A 19389-nucleotide genomic window follows, 5' to 3' on the forward strand; every position below is an offset into this window, starting at 1 on the left:
TGTTTAAAGAGTTGTAAAACTAAGGTAGAATATTTTTAAAGACCTTAAAAGGTAAAGGGGTTTTTATAAAGAGAAAGACTGACCCCTGGTGATTACTTCAGGATGAAGTAAGCATGTCTGGATGTTTCATTTACCAAAAAAAGTGCAAAAAAATGTTTTATATTTTTTAACTTACATAAATATATAAACGTGTTACATAAATATTTATCACATTTATATTATCAGTTATTGTCATAAATAAATAAAAGAATGAATGAATGAATGTTAATTTATTATAAAAGATAAAAGCATAATCTGCTGGAGGGGCTATAAGGATAAAGTGTAATGGTTAGTCTGAGAGTCTGCCTCCCATATGTGTTTACACACTTACCCCCTTGGTTCATTTATGACAATATCATAAGATTCTGCCTCATTCACTTCTTGAAAAACCTGAGAGAAACCTTAAGATAAAAACTCTGAATGAAGATGTTTTCAAATCTGCACAGTCATGCAATTGAATAAGCATCATATAGTCTGAAACTTATTGTTAAAAATCTCCATATTATTTACTTTCTCCAAGTGTTACAATAACAACGATTAAACATAATGAAAATTAAATGTATGCAATGATTATATATTGATTGTATAAACCCATGCATCCACTAGAAGATAGATAGATAGACAGACAGACAGACAGACAGACAGACAGACAGACAGATAGACAGATAGATAGATAGATAGATAGATAGATAGATAGATAGATAGATAGATAGATAGATAGATAGATAGATAGATAGATAGATAGATAGATAGATAGATAGATAGATAGATAGTCTCTATTCGCACAATAATACAGATGAGCGAACTAATTAATTTGAATAAGACCTCTTGTTTATGCGCGAGTAAGCAAGCACCGCGTAACTCACTCTCTATTGGCTGTTGCACTGCTGAAGTTTTAAAAGCCAGACAGAGTGGAGCCAACTTTCGTGACGTCACATGACCGTAGCACAACTTCAGGACAGCGCGTGTATAACAAGACAACCAGCTGTATCCTTCCGCCTTTATATCTAGACTAGTTCTAAGTGTGTTAGATAGTCGCTCGTTGTGTCAAGTACACAAATCAGGCAGTTTGATTCCAAGATAATATTGACATAAATAGATAGGCCTACAGTATATAAAAAAGCATACCGCCTAATGTTATGTAAAACGTTTTTAAAAGTCCGTTTTAATTAACCGTTGGCTAAATTGTATTCATACAAATGGTTTTACAAATTGCCATTAAAACGAGGAATACATTTAATACATCGTTACAGCAGATTGAATCAACTGCATTGTCTATTTTCATTCTGCTGCATACGCATTGCAAAGTTGGGCATTTTGGATTATTATTATTATTATTATTATTATTATTATTATTATTATTATTATTGTTGTTGTTGTTGTTGTTATTTGTTTTTTAGATGTAATAATGATTTGAGAGTGGCAAAACATCCATAAATGTAAATAACTAAATAGGAAAATAGTAAAATTTTAATATAATAATATATATAGAGGTAATTGATTCACTTACAGTTACATTAACCTTCATATAGGGCCCTCTGATCTTATTAAAGTGGAAGTGAAAGTATTTGACTATTAGTAAATGCCTTTTAATGTTGTCCATCTGACAACCACTATAGAGAATCCATAATACTAACATAATATAATACTATACTCTATTTATCACGGAGATCTTTTGATGATCTCAATTGCTTCTGCAGGCACTATATGCTGCTAGAGGAAGAAAAAGAGTAGGCTGTCAACAGGGCGGATGGATATGCACTAATGTGATTCGCCTCCAGTCTGTTTGACGCCAGGACTGTGAGAGACGAGGAAAAGAGAGGCAGGGAAAAAATAAAAAAAACTCCTTCATGTCGGTGTCTGTAAAACAGAGCAAAGGTCGACAGACGCTACACCACTTCATAAAAGGTATGTAATCTAATGATAATACATCTAGCCGATAAAGACGGTTCAACGGTCACTTATCAACTTTATTCCGACAGGGATGGTGGTTTTCCGCAGGGGGGTGTTGAGAAGTGATTGAAAAGTTTCCTTGCTGTTTTTTCTTTCCTTTTTGTGCGAATGAGGTGAGGAAAACACGTGAACGAGATTTAATTACATTTGATTTGAGCAGTATTGAAAATATTTAAAACACATTCCAGACAGTTATTTTTAATTAAACCGCAAACTACAAATCTAAATGGCTAACTGGCTCTGTAACAACTCGGCTAGCAGTAAGTTTTCACACAATAAAGAAAAAAATGTGACAAGAATGTATCCAGAAATATGTCGTTGTGATTTCCGAGATTTATGAAAACTGGTAGTTTAATAGTAAAAAGTGGTTTTGAGTTTTAAAAGAAAAATGCCGATGTTTTGAACTCAATCCCACAAAGTTGCGGCTAACTTAGCTTAGCTTCACCCCTCGTTTATTGAGTTAATATTTATGATTTCACACCAACCGCTCGTTTACGTAATAAAAATCCCACGGGGATGAAATAAGCAACCGTGTGCTTTAATAATAATTGGTGTTTAGTTGCAGAAAGAGGCTGTTCACATTATTTTCTAGGAGAACCAAGTGTGCTGCCCACTCAAACAGCATTTGAGGTCATTAAAGTCTCTAAAAAGGCTAAAAACAAGTGTCCTGTCTTGCCTAGGACTTGCTGAACGTGCATGTGATGGCCAAAATGCTGAATAGATGGGCAGCTCGCTAGGTTTCGGACATTCAGTGAGTCTGTCTTCAGTAACACTCATTTAAATGCCCTGAAAACACATTCACAGATGGTTGCTTATGGTGCGACTACTGTGTTGTCTACTTGAGGGTTAAGGTTTATATGTTTGATAGTAATCATCTTAAATTTGAGTTGATGTGATGAGCTGTTGACAGTCAGCTCTGTCCACAGTGTTTGGAAATATCCATAGTCACAAGGATTTCAGAGCTGCGATCATCCTTGAAACAGTTGGACAAAGATGTTGTGAGGATGTAAAGAGAGTTTGGGGCTTGTTAACTATTGTTCATGTGGCCTGTGACTTGTTTTTATTTGCCTACTTGTTTAATTTTATGGATAAAGAGCTTTACAATCTTAGGTTTTCCCTGGCCTTGGTGCATAGAGACAAATGCTGCACTTTAAATGACATTTTCATTCCAAATAAAAAACAACAACATTGTAACAAATATCAGTCCATTGTTGAAATGCATTATAAAGACATTTGGCTTGTTTTTGACCTTGACTGAGGAGAGGTTTAGATATGGTCAGCTTGTAACATGTTGTCATAGATGAAGTGCCCTCAAAGAGCAGCATCACAATGTTACTATTTCAGTAGCTGATTAATATGATGAAAAATCTTATGTTTCACATAGTGGATTTATCATTGTAATTTAAAAAAGTTTTGATTGTACACACATTGTAACCAGTTTGTTCTGACATTTTGATGTTTCAAGTCTTGATGAGATGTTAAAATATATATTTTTCAATGGTAGGAGCTGTATTCTTTTCTTATTTGGTTGAAATATGGCAATAAGTCATATTTTGCTTGTGCACTGGTTGTTTTTGAAGTTTCAATATCAGGCTTTGTTTCCATCGAGAGCCTTTGAATATCTGCCAACATCTAACATCTGTCACATAGATGTTCACATCTGTTGTGAATCTTGATCTATCATCTGATCCTGAATAATAATGATTAAAAGTTATGTTACAGATGTATACCTTTTTTTATAGCTTGTTTTTTCTTTGTAGCGTTTCATGCATGGAGAACAATGGGGGGGGGGTTGTTTATGTGCAGCATAAAGAGGGTCTATCCATATTTGTTTCGATGATGTAAGGCCCAGGGATGGAGAAACTGGATGGTGTCAAGCAAAAAAAAAAAAAAAGCTATCTTGTTCAAGGCTTATTAAAAAAAAAAAAGCCATATTTTTCTGATAAAATTGTATGGCCATGCTTCTGTCTTGCATCTGCCGTGCTCTTAAATGTCACTGAAATGTTAGATGGCTCTTTCAATCTGGCTATTAAACCTAATTGTGTGTGTAATTAGATTTTAAGAATAATGCATGAGTTGAAGCCCACTAGAGGCATTGTGACTGCCTGACAGTCCTTGTAATAAATCAATTGATCCAGTAAGGCATAAAAGCACCTCTTTCTGGGTCTGGAGCTCTATTAGTGTCAAATGTGACTCCCTTATGATTTAGAAACCTGGTTCCATGAGTAATTTTGCAAATGGCACTGTTCTTGAATATATATCTTAATTATAAAGCAGCATCAAGATTTTCTAATAATCATGTTGTGGTCAGCGTCTTAACATTATTTTCATTATTTGGGATGAAACAGATGACTGTCTTTTTCCAATTTGCGGCATATAAGCCTCACGCCGTACTTAAAAGCAAAATGTCTCACTCCCCTTGAAATAAGAGCATAGAAAGAGTAAAAGCTTTAAGTGGGAGGCTTTTGTGATTGCTAGAAAAATCAATATGGGTAATGCTTTCTGTGCTTCTCATTTTGCAAATGGAGTGTAGAAGCAGGATGGAGATATGGAGCAGGGAAGTGTGTGTTTGTGTATTGAGCTTCAATATTGCTGATCTGAGTCCTGTACTTCCTATTGTTAAAGTTCGCTATCATCAATCCCTCAGCAGTTATGGCAGTGTGTGCTGTTACAAGCTGATTTGTTGTTTTTGCTGATATGCAAGGTGTTTTGGTGTGTGCCATCTCATTGAACATAATCGTAGGAAGATTTTAGGAATTCAGCCTCTGACTTTTTACCATTCACAGTGTTAGTCATTGATCAGAATAGAGAAGATTAAAGAAATGAGTTTCAGTAAAAGTTATGCTCTATTGACAATATTGGTGGCATCGTGTTGATTGCCACATAAAATACCTGTCACTCAGCCTTTTAAAACATACAGAACAGCTTCTATCATAGCCATGCAACTTTGGCATAAGTGTGTGGATCCAAGAACAGGACTTTATACATAGAGAAAAGACAAAAACAGGAATTACGTAAGTGACAAACTGTATGAAGTTGACACCCACCCCCAGTGAAATGCAGGTACTTTTTCCACAGTAAATATTTTTTTGCTTTTGCAGTGAAATCAGGGGTGACTTCTTCAGTCAAAAAGACACTTGACACTTACTGTTTTTTTTTTTTCTTTTAAAGTGCACATTTCATAGAACATAAAATATAAATTAAGACAAAAAAGAAATGCATTTGAATGCTTTTTGCATGTTAAACCATTTTAGTATATAACTCCACATACTTTAGTATGTGGTTGGTTTTACTGCTATTATTTAAGGCCTAGCAGATTCTTCCAACAGACGCTGTCAACAGAGCCAAATTCACACTACCAATCAAAAATTTCAATTTCCAATTTTTTTATTTTTTTTTAAAGAAATTATTGGTTTTATTCAGCAAAGATGCATTAAATTGATCAAAGTAGGTGTGTGCAGTATGACTATTTTTGATTGTAGACAAATAAAATGTGTCCATGATCTGCTTTTGAAGAAATATTGTTGTATCACGCAACAGCACACAATCTGTCAGTTGCAGTTCTGGCGCCTCCTTCTCAAAATACTGTACAACATGGCATATATTCACGTCAAATGTTAACTCAGTGGTCATGGGACACTGCGCCTATTCGCAATCACAAAAGTACTTTACTTGCATGTGTTTTAAAGCTTTGCCAGTTTGCCTTTTATTCATGTGCTGTAGCGCCGTCACGATTTCTCGATTCAGTTAAAGTACTTTATTCTAAAAACAATAATAATTATGTTGAGTAATCAGCAAAATACCGGAATTCACAAATGCTACAATTCATTTAAATTAATATATGCTGTGCAGTTTTTAAGGGGTCATATGACATTGCTAAAAAGAACATTATTTATAAGGTATATTGCGTAGCTTGTCAGTGATCTACAGCTCTGTGTATTAAATGGCGCTCCATCTGAAAGCATGTGATAGAAATTTACTACTAATCACAGAACCTGATTTATGAACCTACTGATGAAAGGAGCATGCTAATGGCATGCGATTTTATAGCGCAATCCCAATGTATAATGCACATTATTTATATTGTGCATTATTATTATGTTATATTATATTAACCATTTTGTTCATTAAAACCATATGATTACTAGGTTTGGGAACCGAAAACCGGTTCTTATTATTCAGTTTTTTTTTTTTAAGAACTGGAACCGTGAGCAATTTCTAAGTTTCAGTTCCAAAAACGGTCCAACACATGACTAAGCGCTGTGAGCTGCCCTGCCTCTTTAATTAGTTTGCATGTTGTTTCCAGTGACGCACACTCATCAGATGTGTCGCATCTTTTACTGATGAACACATCGTTTTCCACAACTACTCGTACTTGCGCCTTTGATAACTGTGCAAAATGTTTTGTCTGACTGTACATGTACTGGCAGCGGACAGCACCTGCTGCCACTAAATTACATTATATTTATCCCATATTGTCATTAATATACATATTGACTTCAGCTTATACCACTATTAGACTGCTTTTGTTATGTAAGTATCAGGGTTGTAAATACAACAAAACACAGAGAGGAAAATCGCTGACTGCTGTTGACCTGAAGAACTTTAATATAGTTGCTTTAAAAAGAATCAGTGTATAATTTTATTTACATAATTTATTATATTTACAGTGATGTGTCCACTTTTATTTGTTCATTCAGTTTCTTGAAAGCTACTGCTAAATACACATACTGTACCTTAAAATTAAAGTGCTGTTTGTTTTATTTGTATATTACGTGTATTTTTAATGCATGTCTATTGTTCTTGTTTTTAATAACAAATACAAAATAACAAAGATTTTTATCTTCACCCACTTTGGCTAATTGTCTACTATTCTTTTTTTTGTTTAATATTTTGCTACCTTGTAAGGCTTCGTTTTTAAAATAGAGAACATCAATTGTGATTAAAATCTTGATTTTCCTGAAAAAAAAAAGATATTATATTTTTCAACCACCCCTAATCAAAAGTGACACACAGACATTACTAATGTTACTATAATAAAAAAATAAAAAAAACATTTGAACGGTAGTGTATGTTGAAATCCTAACATTACATTTCATTTATCTGATGAACTACAAAATTAGATCTGTACTCCTGGTGAAAGACAATGACATGTCAATTACAGCTTGTGCTATTAATGTCAGGGCTGGTTTGATTTGCTCCTGCTTCCGTTGTATATATGTGCTTGTACACAAACAAGGTCTGAACAATATCTGGGAAGCTCTGTTGTACTGACATCAACGGAGAAGTGAGAAGAGACGACCTACTTACTGTTTGGCTGATGATCTTAACTGTGCTTTTGACTAATAATGATTACCGATCCATCATTCTCATTTTACAAAAAGCATGGGGTGGTTTTGACAGCACAAACACTGTAGTGGTCTGGGAGTGGGAAGTGCTTTGAATAGTAACATTTTGTCCTGAAGAGCCAATGGGCTGATGTTTGGCAGCTGTAGAGGTCAAGGGGAAGGGATGTGGCTACAGGAAGTGCCTCTCAGAGGTCTTATATCCTTTCTGTCCTGGTTACACTTGCAACTTGTTCAGCAGCTGTGCTCCGCTGGTCTCGCTCTGGGAGCTCCCTGGGTGTGGCAGCGGGAGGCTGCTGCTTACAGATCCAACACAATGAGTCTGTTGTAGTTCACCATAACACATGGCAGATGGGTACATCCTAACAGTTATCTGCAAGACCTCAGATGTGTGCGTAAGTGTGTTTTTATAACTGAATAGGCGGGAATGTTTTTGCACACTTCCTTTGGACACTGTTTTGTATTTATGTATAGTTTTTTAAGGTGTCTAAAATTGTCTACATTGTAAAATTGCACTGATGTAGTGTTTTAAATGGTTGCTCACTTGTTATTAGTCTAGTTGTATTATCCAAAGATTCAGTATTAAAGTCCATGTCAGGCCGATCGTTGTAGGACATCACAATACTGTGAAAGTTACAGAGAGCAGATAGCTCCTTATGCTTTCGGATCGCTCTCGTGGTATTTTGATGTCATACCGTTCAGTCTGTGCAGCACTGCTTCAAATCGAACACACCTAGTAATGCATTAGCATCAGTCCCTCTCAATCGTGAGTTACTGTCCTTACTGTTAGTTACTACAGCCTATAATTTGCTTGCTAGCTTTGTCTTTGTCACATAAATGCATATATAACAATATATAACAATTTGTAAGCTGTTGCCAAAATTATATATTGATATTTAATCTTCATACCCCCCCACCCCGTGTTATTTTAACCAATTTTAATCACCTTTTTCCCCTTTAATTTTTTATATATACTAATTTTCTATGTATCTTGTCATATAAACTAAGGTCATGAACATGTTACATGCATACAAATTATAAAGTAATTAGCAAAATGTTTTTAATCTTGTTTTAGATATATTGTCTAGGAGATAAAACATTTCAAGGCCGCTCATCATTTTGTATCATCTACACATTATTATTATTTTTTACTGATGTTTTTTTTTTTTTTTTTTTTTTTTGCAGGTGCCCCTTCTCGAAGTGTAAATCTCTTGTATCTAATAGCCGTCTCATCGTTGTTTTCAGTCTTAATTCCTCCGTTACCCTTCACACTGATTCTCGGAGTGGTTGTGACCCAGTTTCACCCCTCTTCCTGCTTCACTGGAGGCCTTCCTGAGCCCTGAGCACCAGCAGCTGCGTCCTGCCTTGACTTCCTGTCCTTGGACATACAAGACTAAGCTCGTCCACTCCCCTACCTCCCCACATACACAAACACACACATAATCATCTTCCTGGCACACTGCAGGCTGAGCGCGCTTCAGATCCCGCTTCCTGGTGCAGCCCAGCACTATGACCTCCATGTCCAGTCTGTTCTCCTTCACCAGCCCAGCGGTGAAGAGGTTGCTGGGCTGGAAGCAGGGCGACGAGGAGGAAAAATGGGCAGAAAAGGCTGTGGATGCCCTGGTGAAGAAGCTAAAGAAGAAAAAGGGTGCCATGGAGGACTTGGAGAAGGCCCTGAGCAGCCCTGGACAGCCCAGTAAATGTGTGACCATCCCACGGTCGCTGGACGGGCGGCTGCAGGTGTCCCACAGGAAGGGCCTGCCTCATGTCATCTACTGCCGCGTGTGGCGCTGGCCTGACCTGCAGTCCCATCACGAGCTCAAACCCCTGGAGGTGTGCGAGTATCCGTTCGGTTCCAAACAGAAAGAAGTGTGTATCAACCCGTATCACTACAAACGAGTTGAAAGTCCAGGTGAGACATGACTGATGTGTTTATGGTAGTTCTCATGACACAAGTTTTACAAAACACATGTTGTCATATAAAAAATATAACTAAAACCATGAAAAACTTTTTTGCTTGAAATAAAACAAATGATAAAATAAAATGATAAAATATTTAATATAAATAAGTTCAAACCTTGAAATGTATTTTATTTCAGCTAGTTGACAAAGTTGTTTAGTTTTGTTTGTGCGAAAATTACTAAAATTAAAATTGAAATAAAATAAATAATACAAACTATATAGGCATTGAAAAAAGCACAAATAGTAAAAAAGAAAAAAGTATCTCAGTGACCCTAAAATAACACTGGTACACTACTGTTCAAATGTTTGGGGTCATAAAGATGTACATGCAGCTGACATAAAACTATACTTTCAATAAACAAGAAAAAAAAATCCTATCCAGTGATGGTGTTTCCATGTTGATAAATCTTTTTTGCAGTGTCGTAACAGCTGGGATTAGCTCACATTGCATCCGAGTTAGCTAATGTCCGATTCAAAAAAAAAAACAATGACCAATTTTTTTTTAACTACATTGTAAATGGTGATTGAGACCCAGTCCCTCTCGTCACACACACACACACACACACACACACACACACACACACACACACACACACACACATATATATATATATACATACATACATATATTTTTGGGGGTCAAATCACACATTAAATCCTTGTGAACTGATTTCATCGGTCTTGTCACCAATGTGTTTTCCTGCGAAGCTATTTTTGATATCAAAATCATCATTAAATCAAGATTGAGCATGTGCAATTTCTAAATCGCTTTATAGTTCGATTTTCCACGGCCCCGAACTCCCTCAGTATGATTTCTGATCCAATCACAATGCAGCGCGCCTTAATGGAGCGTGAGAACAGAACAGACTGGGAATATACATACGTAACTCCAGGTTCACACACTCCATCTGGGATAGGTATTTTTTCTGAGCCCATGTTAACGGATCAGAGCGTTCACACTTCATGTCTTAAAATATGAGAAAGATGTGAACAGAACAGGTTAGAAATAGAAGGGTGCTAAAATAATTCATATCTAGCACATGAGCATAGAGAGAGTGCACAGGATACAATTTGAGCTAGATGACACATACATTTTAAGTGCGCGCACTCTCTCTGGGCGAGAGCAGCATTTATCTGAGCACACGCGTCTGGTTTTGTGACATTTATTTTAATGTGCTTTCGCCTGTTACAATAACGCGCTCTCGCTGCTGCTTCTGCACTGCATACATATATTGTATACGCACTGCAGACGGAGTACGTGTGGACCTGTATAATGTATAACAAATATATTTCAACACCTGAGGCACTGCTACAATGACCTCGATGACCAATGCATGGCAAAAAAGAAAAACAAATCCATGGACACGGAATTTATTTATTTATTGCTATGTGTCTAGACATTTTGTCACAGCTTTACTTAGTGATTATTTTGAATTATGTCTGTTCTAGAGACATGTTACAACTTTTTGATAAAGCTCTAATTGGTTTTCTTTTGGAAATATGTTTCGAGTTCATACTGAATGCATTTATGACTGTAAAGCATGTCTGTGTGTATCAAAATCGTGATTAAAATCAAAATCGCAAAATTGATCAAAGAGATTGCGATAGTTTTTTTTTTTTTTTTTTTCATATCGCACAGCCCTATAGCAAACAAAAAACAGACAAAATAACAGTGAATTGGTCAACATATATGTCCCCTGTGGGGAGATGTGGCCTATTATTTCCTCTGCATATCGAGCGGTAAAGACCGTGTTGACTATCAGATATCCTTTGCCCCCGGAGGCCTTCTAATCTCTGTAGCCTCTGTTGCCTTCTGCTTAGATTGAGATGTACACTGTATTGAGCTTTTCAAGGGCAGATATCACATGTCACTCAGGAGAGAAAACTCATTTCTGTTGAAGCCGGAAAACTGATCTGTTGTGCCTTGGAGCCCAAGCCGGCCAATCGGCACACAGATCTCAAGGATGCAGGAATCTTTTTCCTGCCATGAATATTTAAATCGGAATGATCTGTTAGGATGTCTAAAATGCTGTTATCTTTTCCCAGTGCTTCCTCCAGTATTGGTGCCACGACACAGCGAGTTCAATCCTCAGCACAGTCTGCTGGTTCAGTTCCGCAACCTGAGTCACAATGAGCCTCACATGCCTCTCAACGCCACCTTCCCAGAGTCCTTCCAGCAGCACAGCGGAGGAAGCTCCTTCCCCATCTCTCCAAACTCGCCTTACCCTCCGTCTCCCGCCAGCAGCGGCACCTACCCCAACTCTCCTGCGAGCTCTGGGCCATCCAGCCCCTTCCAGCTGCCAGGTACACACAACACCACTCATGAAATTGATCTATCGTTTGGGATGTTTTTGCCAGTGGCAAACTGATGTGTTGATTTTTCTTTGCTGCTGCGATGGCAAATGGATATGTGACGCTGAATGATAAACCTGTGATATGACGGTGAGTTGTGCACTGGCAATCGCTGTAGTAAACAATGGAAATGCCAGCTAAGCAGCCCACCAAAGCCCTGCTGCTGGGTGCCCATCACTTGGCACCGGCCCACACTTCCTCTATTCTGTATCGAGTGATTTGCTGATGCCCACATCCGTAGGCTCGGTGCACTCAGGCAGAAGGACAGCAAATGTTTTATAGCACTGTGGGTTAGAACTAAAGCTGGTTTTATTCATAGAAATTGCTTGTTCGCAGGATCAGATCTGCCTCAATGATTTAAGTGATGGAAGCACTTGAAGCTATAACGAATGTGGCATGTACATTGTAAACGAGCAATATGTTTTACAATATGAGCTCCTTTGTGTCAGATAATCAATAGTATCAACAAATTAACATTTAAATACTACGTTGTAAAAGTTTGGTGTTACTTGTGTTACTGAGGATGCATTAAATTAATAAAAGTATTTCCTTTTTTAAATTTTCTGTTCCAGAAAAATATAAAGCAGCACAACAGTTTGATGGTAATTATTAAATAATAAGAAGAAATGCTTCTTGATCATTTCAGCAAGTGTTGCTGAGAAAAAAATAGCATTGCCATCACAGAAATAAATTACAATTTGTTCAAGAGACTTCTTTCAAAATAATTCATTCAGATGTTTTGTTTTTCTACAGTGAAGTCCAAAGGAAATGCCACAAAAATTTGTTTCTTGTATGTTCATATAATAAAAAATAAAATAAAAAACTAATCTGATATGTTCCCGTGGCTCAGTGGTAGAGCATTGTGTTAGCAGCGCTAAAGGTTGTGGGTTCGATTCCCAGGGAACACGTTAGGTAAAAAATGTTAGCCTGAATGCACTGTAAGTTGCATTAGATAAATGCATCTGCTAAATGCATAAATGTATTTATTTATTTAAATTTATAGGGCTGATCCACCAGACTAGCAATCTGACAGCGCTCTTTTTCTTTAGCTTCACTAAATTTATCTCAAAAGTAATAACATTGAGCCTTTTTAAAATTCTTCTTGCATTAGATAACATCTTCCAAGGATTTTTTTTTTTCGAGCCGGAGTTGCTTTCTTTTATTAGTCATAAACCATTTCTGGAAGATATTGTGTTTGAATATATTTTGCTGTTCTGTTTTTGCCCTTTAGTGGTAAAACAGATACTTCTAAAGCAATTAGTGTCCAAATAATAAACAGCCATGCCACATACTTAAACTTGCCTTGATGATACTGTCAACAAAAAGTCTGCTTTAAATAGCTGTTGTTTCCACATCGTGAATCTCTCTGTTATTGTACAGAGGTGGGTGTTTGGTATAAGAATATTGTGAAATCTGACTCTAAAAGGATTTATGAGATGCGAAGCGGCTTCCTGTAAAGAATCATCAGAATTCAGACTCCAGGGGATTGCAGTGGAAGCCCATTTGTTTGCAGTAGGCCTCAATGTCTGACTGCTATCTCTCTGTGGTGTTTCTTTACCAGCTGATACCCCTCCTCCTGCCTACATGCCTCCAGATGAACAGATGGGACAGGATGGGTCTCAGTCCATGGAGACTGGCAGCAGCATGGTTCCTCAGAACATGCCCAGAGGGGGTAAGAAACTATCAACATCCAAGTGGTCCAGGTGTGATGTCACAGAACATATATAAAAAAAACTCCCTCAAATCTGAGCATCATCATTACAGAAGTATGTCTGTCTGTCTGTCTATGGGTTGTTTTATAGAGAAAATATTTGACTTTTGACTGCATGCATAAAAGTGAAAACATTTTGGCCATTCTTGCCAAGAGCCCCACTCATTTAAACTATAAATACATACGAGGTTAAATTTAACATAAAATTAAATTGCTATTTTAAAGACAATTAAAAATGATGACTGTTTATGATAAAACTGTTTCTACTGCAATTGGTTTTAAACATTTAAGCGGTGTTTAAAGCGTCATAACATGTTTCCGTCGTGGATTTATTCAAACATGTACATTAAGACAAAAATAAACTGAATATGTAATATGCCTATATTTAGCAAAATCATCTTTCGGGTTAATTTACATTGCATTATGTTGTTTACAAACTGTTTTAACGTCTATCTGGGGGTTTTTCAAGGCATATTGAAGTGTCTAAACCACATTTATTGTTTGAATTCTGTGAGTTTGCACCATGTGAGAATGTTCTGTGACATTGCAACTAGTGGATGGCTGCCATGCTACAAATGATTCTTAGTGAAGTGTTTTTCATATATCAGCAGAAAACCGCACTAACTAAAACATCAGTCTTGAGATTAAAGAATCGATATTGGTTCATCAAAATGAGTCAATTAAATTCAAGAAATCAATATTTTAACCCAGGCTTAGAAATTACTGTAGTAAAATGGCCAACAACAGTTCACTCTTTGTACATTACATTTGGGAGTGTTTAGCAAATCAAATGACTAAGCAACCTGGTACTTTGGAAACACAACTTTGTTTTGTGGCAAACCAAAATGAAACCTGTGCATGGCAATTGTGTAAAGCCAGACAGTCCGATTAGACAACATTGAGAAATCTTTTTTTTTATTTTTTTTATAAAGCAATCACACTAACAACCTCTGTAGTTAAAAACATTGTCATCATGACTGAGCCTGAATTTCTAACACCGTTTACCTGTTGTAATCTTTAAATCCTTTTGGCCCGGTATCCCCGTCTAATCTCTCCAGAAGGTTTATCTAGCTGATGTGGTGAAGTATCTGAGCAAGTTGAAACAATAGATGGCTTGGGCTCAAGGTCTTGTTTTATTTTCCTCTTTCAGATGTGCAGCCAGTGGAGTATGAGGAGCCCAGTCACTGGTGCTCTATTGTGTACTATGAGCTGAATAATCGTGTGGGAGAGGCTTACCACGCTTCCTCCACTAGTGTACTAGTTGATGGATTCACTGACCCATCCAACAACAAGAACCGCTTCTGCCTGGGCCTGCTCTCCAACGTCAATCGCAACTCCACTATTGAAAACACTCGCCGCCATATTGGCAAAGGTATGCATGCAGTTGTTATCCACAAAGATCTTGTAAATTGTGACTGTGCTTTATTTCACTCAGCCCTGGAAACCCAGTGGGAGGTGACTTTAACCTTCAGAAAAACGGTTGTAATCAGTAATTAAAACTATTCAAAACATTTTTTTATTGAAAAAAAAAAAAAAAAAGATAAATATTAGGTGGGAAACTTCATAAAAAATTAGTAATGTTGCCTGGTCAACTATCTGACGTTTAAAGTACTAGAATGACTAATTGAAATAAATAAAACTGTTTAGAAGAATAATAAATGACCAAAGCACATAAAATTACAAAAAAAATTTACAAAATAAAATTTAAACGAAAACTAAAAACCTAAAAATAAAAGCTAGTTTGGAATATGGATTAAAACTATAATAGCATAACAATACTTAAAATAACACCGTACCAAAGGTTTGTCAGCATGACCTGAAATGACAGGCCCGTTCACACCAAATAAGAGAACAGTAGAGATAACTATACAGCGTTATCACTAACTGACCATAATGGTCTAATGGTGTATTATAAGCATGTTGCTGTAGTTTTGTTGTCAGCTCATTTAAATTGGGGTAGATCTGATTGGCAGTTTTTTTAGCATTTAGCTGGATAAAAATAGTTTTGAAAGTGATTTAAATACTCTCCATTTAAGTCCATTTACGATGATCTCCTGTCCCTCAGGTGTCCACCTGTATTACGTTGGAGGAGAAGTGTATGCAGAGTGTCTGAGTGACACCAGCATTTTTGTCCAGAGTCGAAACTGTAACTACCATCATGGCTTCCACCCCACAACCGTCTGTAAAATCCCCAGCGGCTGCAGCCTCAAGATCTTCAACAACCAAGAATTCGCTCAGCTGCTCGCTCAGTCGGTCAACCACGGATTCGAGGCGGTCTACGAGCTCACCAAGATGTGCACCATCCGCATGAGCTTTGTAAAGGTACGAGTATCACGACCAGTGAAACGTTTTCCGATGGTTATTCACCTTTAACAGCTCAGGGAGTAAAAACTTAGACAATCTATTCCTGTGTAACTTCATACCTTAATTTTTTATTCATTTCTTTTAGGGCTGGGGTGCAGAGTATCACAGACAGGATGTGACGAGCACCCCTTGCTGGATAGAAGTGCATCTTCACGGTCCGCTCCAATGGCTGGATAAAGTCCTAACACAAATGGGTTCTCCGCTAAACCCTATCTCTTCAGTCTCATAATGATGGGCCCTGCTGGATTGGGAGGATCTTTTTTAAGTTTTTCTTTTTTCTTTTGGTTGTTTTTCTTTTTTTGTTTCTTTACTTTTGAAAGAAAATGAGATCTTAAGGGCTGAACTGTTTACATTACCTGCAGAAGGGTGACTGGATCCTGTTGCAGTCAGAACCAGAAGAATGAACTGGGGCTACAAGCACATCTAGCCGAGGAAAATTCAAGGCAGTGACACAAAATGAACTAACTACTGCTTTAGCAATTGCCTTCCTGTTTGTTTGTTTGTTTTTTGCATAAAATTGTTGTAAAATTATGCTTCTATGACCGATTTTCTCTTAACTGTAGGTAATCTATTAGATGAAACTGACATACTTTCATGTATCTCTACTTCACTTGCATTCACATTGCAATTTCCTAGTTCTATGAGAATCTTTTTAATTGCTATGTTTTCTAATCCCTGTTATTCGCAGGGCATAGTTTCCTTTGTTTACTGTTCGAATCAAAGCTCATTACAAATGTTCCCTTTTTCTAGCATCTGTTGCCTTAAGGCAAGTCAAAGTTACTGCTTTTAAATAAAATTCTTTTTTCTGATAAATTTGTGCCTATTTGATATGTTTTTGTGATGATAAATGAAAGCCGGTGCTCTTTTAGAGTACATGTGATCATATGCTGTGGCATGATTGTACTTGTTTTATGCAGATCTCTGGACTCCGTGCAAGTGGAGGCTAAACTGGACCGTGATGTCTGTTATTTGGCTCCCTCTACTGGACAAGATGTTTTTAGTATACCCTATTCGGGTTGGTTTTGGACAGAATTGTATTCATTTATTAAAGATTACTGATAATATTAGTTTTTTCATATATATAGTACAGAACAGAACAAAAGTTTGGACACACCTTCTCATTCAAAGAGTTTTCTTTATTTTCATGACTATGAAAATTGTAGATTTGTCCAAACCTTTGATCTGTACTAATATATATATATATATATATATATATATATATATATATATATATATATATATTATATATATATTAGTGCTGTCAATCGATTAAAAAAAAATTAACTAATTAATCGCACAATTTTTTAAAATTAATCGCGATTAATCGCAATTAAAAGACTGAAACTTTTTGGATATGTAAATGTAAAATGTAAATAATTAATGTAAACTCAAAGAAACTATTTAAATTCAAAATATGATTGTTTATTGGAATTTTTGTTTAACTTGTAACACAGATTTTCTCATGTAAACAACATACCTGCAATAAACCATCAATATCCTCCAAATTAACTGTTGGCTTGAAAGCCATATTTATTACACAAATAAAAACACAGGCATGTAAGTACCATTTGAATTTCAAAACAATCAATGCCAATAAAAAACAAAAATGATTTCCATGTTGAATTCTAAGTGGACTGCAAAAAAATTCCAAAGTATAGTCATTGCCAGTGCTTTAAGTGGGCCGGTACACACCGGTACTCAGTACCGCCACTTCCAAATACAGCTCTTGAGCGTACCGCCACCTCTCCGTGTGCCCAGAACGTGCTTGTAGCGTACCGGTACGCTCATTTGGACATCTGTTTTAATAGAGGTTTTAATCTTTTACCTGCACTGCCGATTTTCAGAGCGCCCTTCACTTTGCAAGCTTCCTAATTCATCCCACCCAGAGCAGAAACTACATTACCCATTCACCCTTAAGTTATACAAGTGAATAGCGCATGTGTCGCTTTTCCCACTGTTAAGTGTCAACAACTCAACGTGGCCGGAGAAGGTGTGTGAAACTCGTTGTGAGTTATACTAAAGCAAAATCTTGAGTATTTATTGTCTGATAAACAGGGGCGGAGCGGGGGGTGGCTAATGGGGCTTAAGCCCCGAATGTTTTGTCAAAAGCCCCGAATCTTTTAGCTTTTTTAAAATAATTTCAACTTTGTTTCATTTCCTCTCAGTCTCTCAGACTGGAGCGGCAAAAAAAAAAGAAACAAAAGCTCTATTACTGTGCGTTGTGGCGGACTGTAAAGCATCACGCATCACTTCGCTTGTTTGGCAACTGCTGATAAAAACTAACGAAGAAGAATATAAATCATCTTCTTCGTCGTTGTCATTAGGGGCTGGTGGGCTTTTTATTTCACCGCCGTCGTAGCGAGCTCACTGACTAACCGCCTGAAATTAACATTATGGACATAACAATTTTTTTTAAAAGGAACTCGTAACAGCAAACCTCACCGGCCAGAGAGAGATTCAAAAGCAATATATCCCAATGTATCAAATGCTAAGTTATTTCAGGGCATGTTTTACAACTGTTCTCGGCACATTAGTGGGATAAGAAGATAGATTAATTGAGAAATATATCTGGAGAACAATTAAATACAAAATAGTTTGTAGGCTCTACTGGGTGAATATTTTTTTTTCTGAGTAACCATCATTTTCCCAGATAGTGTATAGATTTTTAGGCATTCTGTTATCTCAAACAGCCTGAAAAATAGTGCATTTAGCTGACATAAATGGGGGAAAAAAAATCTCCCCTGCGGAGTACACCCCTGCAGCCCCCTAGGTTTGGGCTAAGCCCCGAATGTTTACATCTTCTGGCTCCGCCCCTGCTGATAAACATTAAAAACTGTCTGCGGAGGTTGAGTCGTCCTGCAGCCCCCGCTGGCTGCTCATTGGCTGCAGCATCTTTTTTCTAAGTTCTAAAAAAATACCGTAGACGGCAAGGCACAAATTTATATATTCATTTATCTAATTAATCTATAGCCTATGCACAAAGACAATATGATCTTTTTGTCCCCTTTTTGTTTTAAAGCTTGATGAAGAGAGAGAGCGCAAGTTGCTGCAGCTGCGAGGAGGATAGTGATGCACGCGTACAGGAGTGATTGACAGTTCGCGGCACTGTGTACAAAAAATACTCCGCTACACAATTATTTTGTTATTTTCGTTTAAGCTTATTAACGTTAGCGTTACAGAAAGGTCTGATTTACGCACTGTTACAGTCATTGTTTTTTTTTTTTTTAACAATGACATTTGAGTTCATGATTTTAATGTTGCTGTTTCTTGTGGCAGACTAAATGAAGAGTAATGTTTCTTGTGGCAGACTGAAGAGTAATCCGGCAGAGTTTTATACTGAAACTTTCCGTCTAAAAGTCCTTCCTTGGTCTTATCCATATTTCTTTGCACGTTGAACACACATAGGCCACAACTGGAAATAAAAAAAAACTGCAACCGCGTTAATTGCGTTATTTTATTTTAACGCGTTAAATATTTCAAATTAATCGAATGCGTTAACGCGCTAATTTTGACAGCACTAATATATATATATATATATATATATATATATATATATATATATATATATATATATATATATATATATATATATATATATATATATATATATACACACACACACACAGCATATTGACAACACTAGATACATTCAAGTATTATTAT

The 19389-nt window shown here is 36.7% G+C and overlaps 1 protein-coding gene across 2 annotated transcripts; it reads left to right on the top strand.

The window, feature by feature from the left end:
- The first annotated feature begins 1794 nt into the window (after window positions 1-1794).
- LOC113057806 (mothers against decapentaplegic homolog 5) lies at window positions 1795-16539 on the top strand. 2 transcript variants are annotated; one of them, XM_026225327.1, is made up of 8 exons: window positions 1799-1947; window positions 2022-2105; window positions 8523-9249; window positions 11346-11603; window positions 13213-13323; window positions 14513-14734; window positions 15428-15684; window positions 15812-16539. In XM_026225327.1, the coding sequence occupies exons 3-8, from the start codon at window positions 8847-8849 to the stop codon at window positions 15953-15955; spliced, it is 1395 nt and encodes a 464-aa protein (XP_026081112.1). In that variant the 5' UTR covers window positions 1799-1947; window positions 2022-2105; window positions 8523-8846; the 3' UTR covers window positions 15956-16539. The 2 variants fall into 2 exon arrangements, with proteins under 2 accessions (XP_026081111.1, XP_026081112.1); XM_026225326.1 differs by lacking the exon at window positions 2022-2105 and having other exon boundaries at window positions 1795-1947.
- Window positions 16540-19389: the final 2850 nt, after the last annotated feature.

This window comes from Carassius auratus, chromosome 39 (genome assembly GCF_003368295.1).
Source record: "Carassius auratus strain Wakin chromosome 39, ASM336829v1, whole genome shotgun sequence".
In the NCBI taxonomy this organism is placed as follows: domain Eukaryota; kingdom Metazoa; phylum Chordata; class Actinopteri; order Cypriniformes; family Cyprinidae; genus Carassius; species Carassius auratus.

What these genes read in the sequence shown, in the direction of transcription:
- LOC113057806 (XM_026225326.1), top strand. Translation starts at nt 8,847, where the DNA reads ATGACCTCCATGTCCAGTCTGTTCTCCTTCACCAGCCCAGCGGTGAAG. An exon ending in CAAACGAGTTGAAAGTCCAG is followed by an intron (nt 9,250 to 11,345) that starts GTGAGACATGAC and finishes ATCTTTTCCCAG; the next exon opens with TGCTTCCTCCAGTATTGGTG. An exon ending in CAGCCCCTTCCAGCTGCCAG is followed by an intron (nt 11,604 to 13,212) that starts GTACACACAACA and finishes TTTCTTTACCAG; the next exon opens with CTGATACCCCTCCTCCTGCC.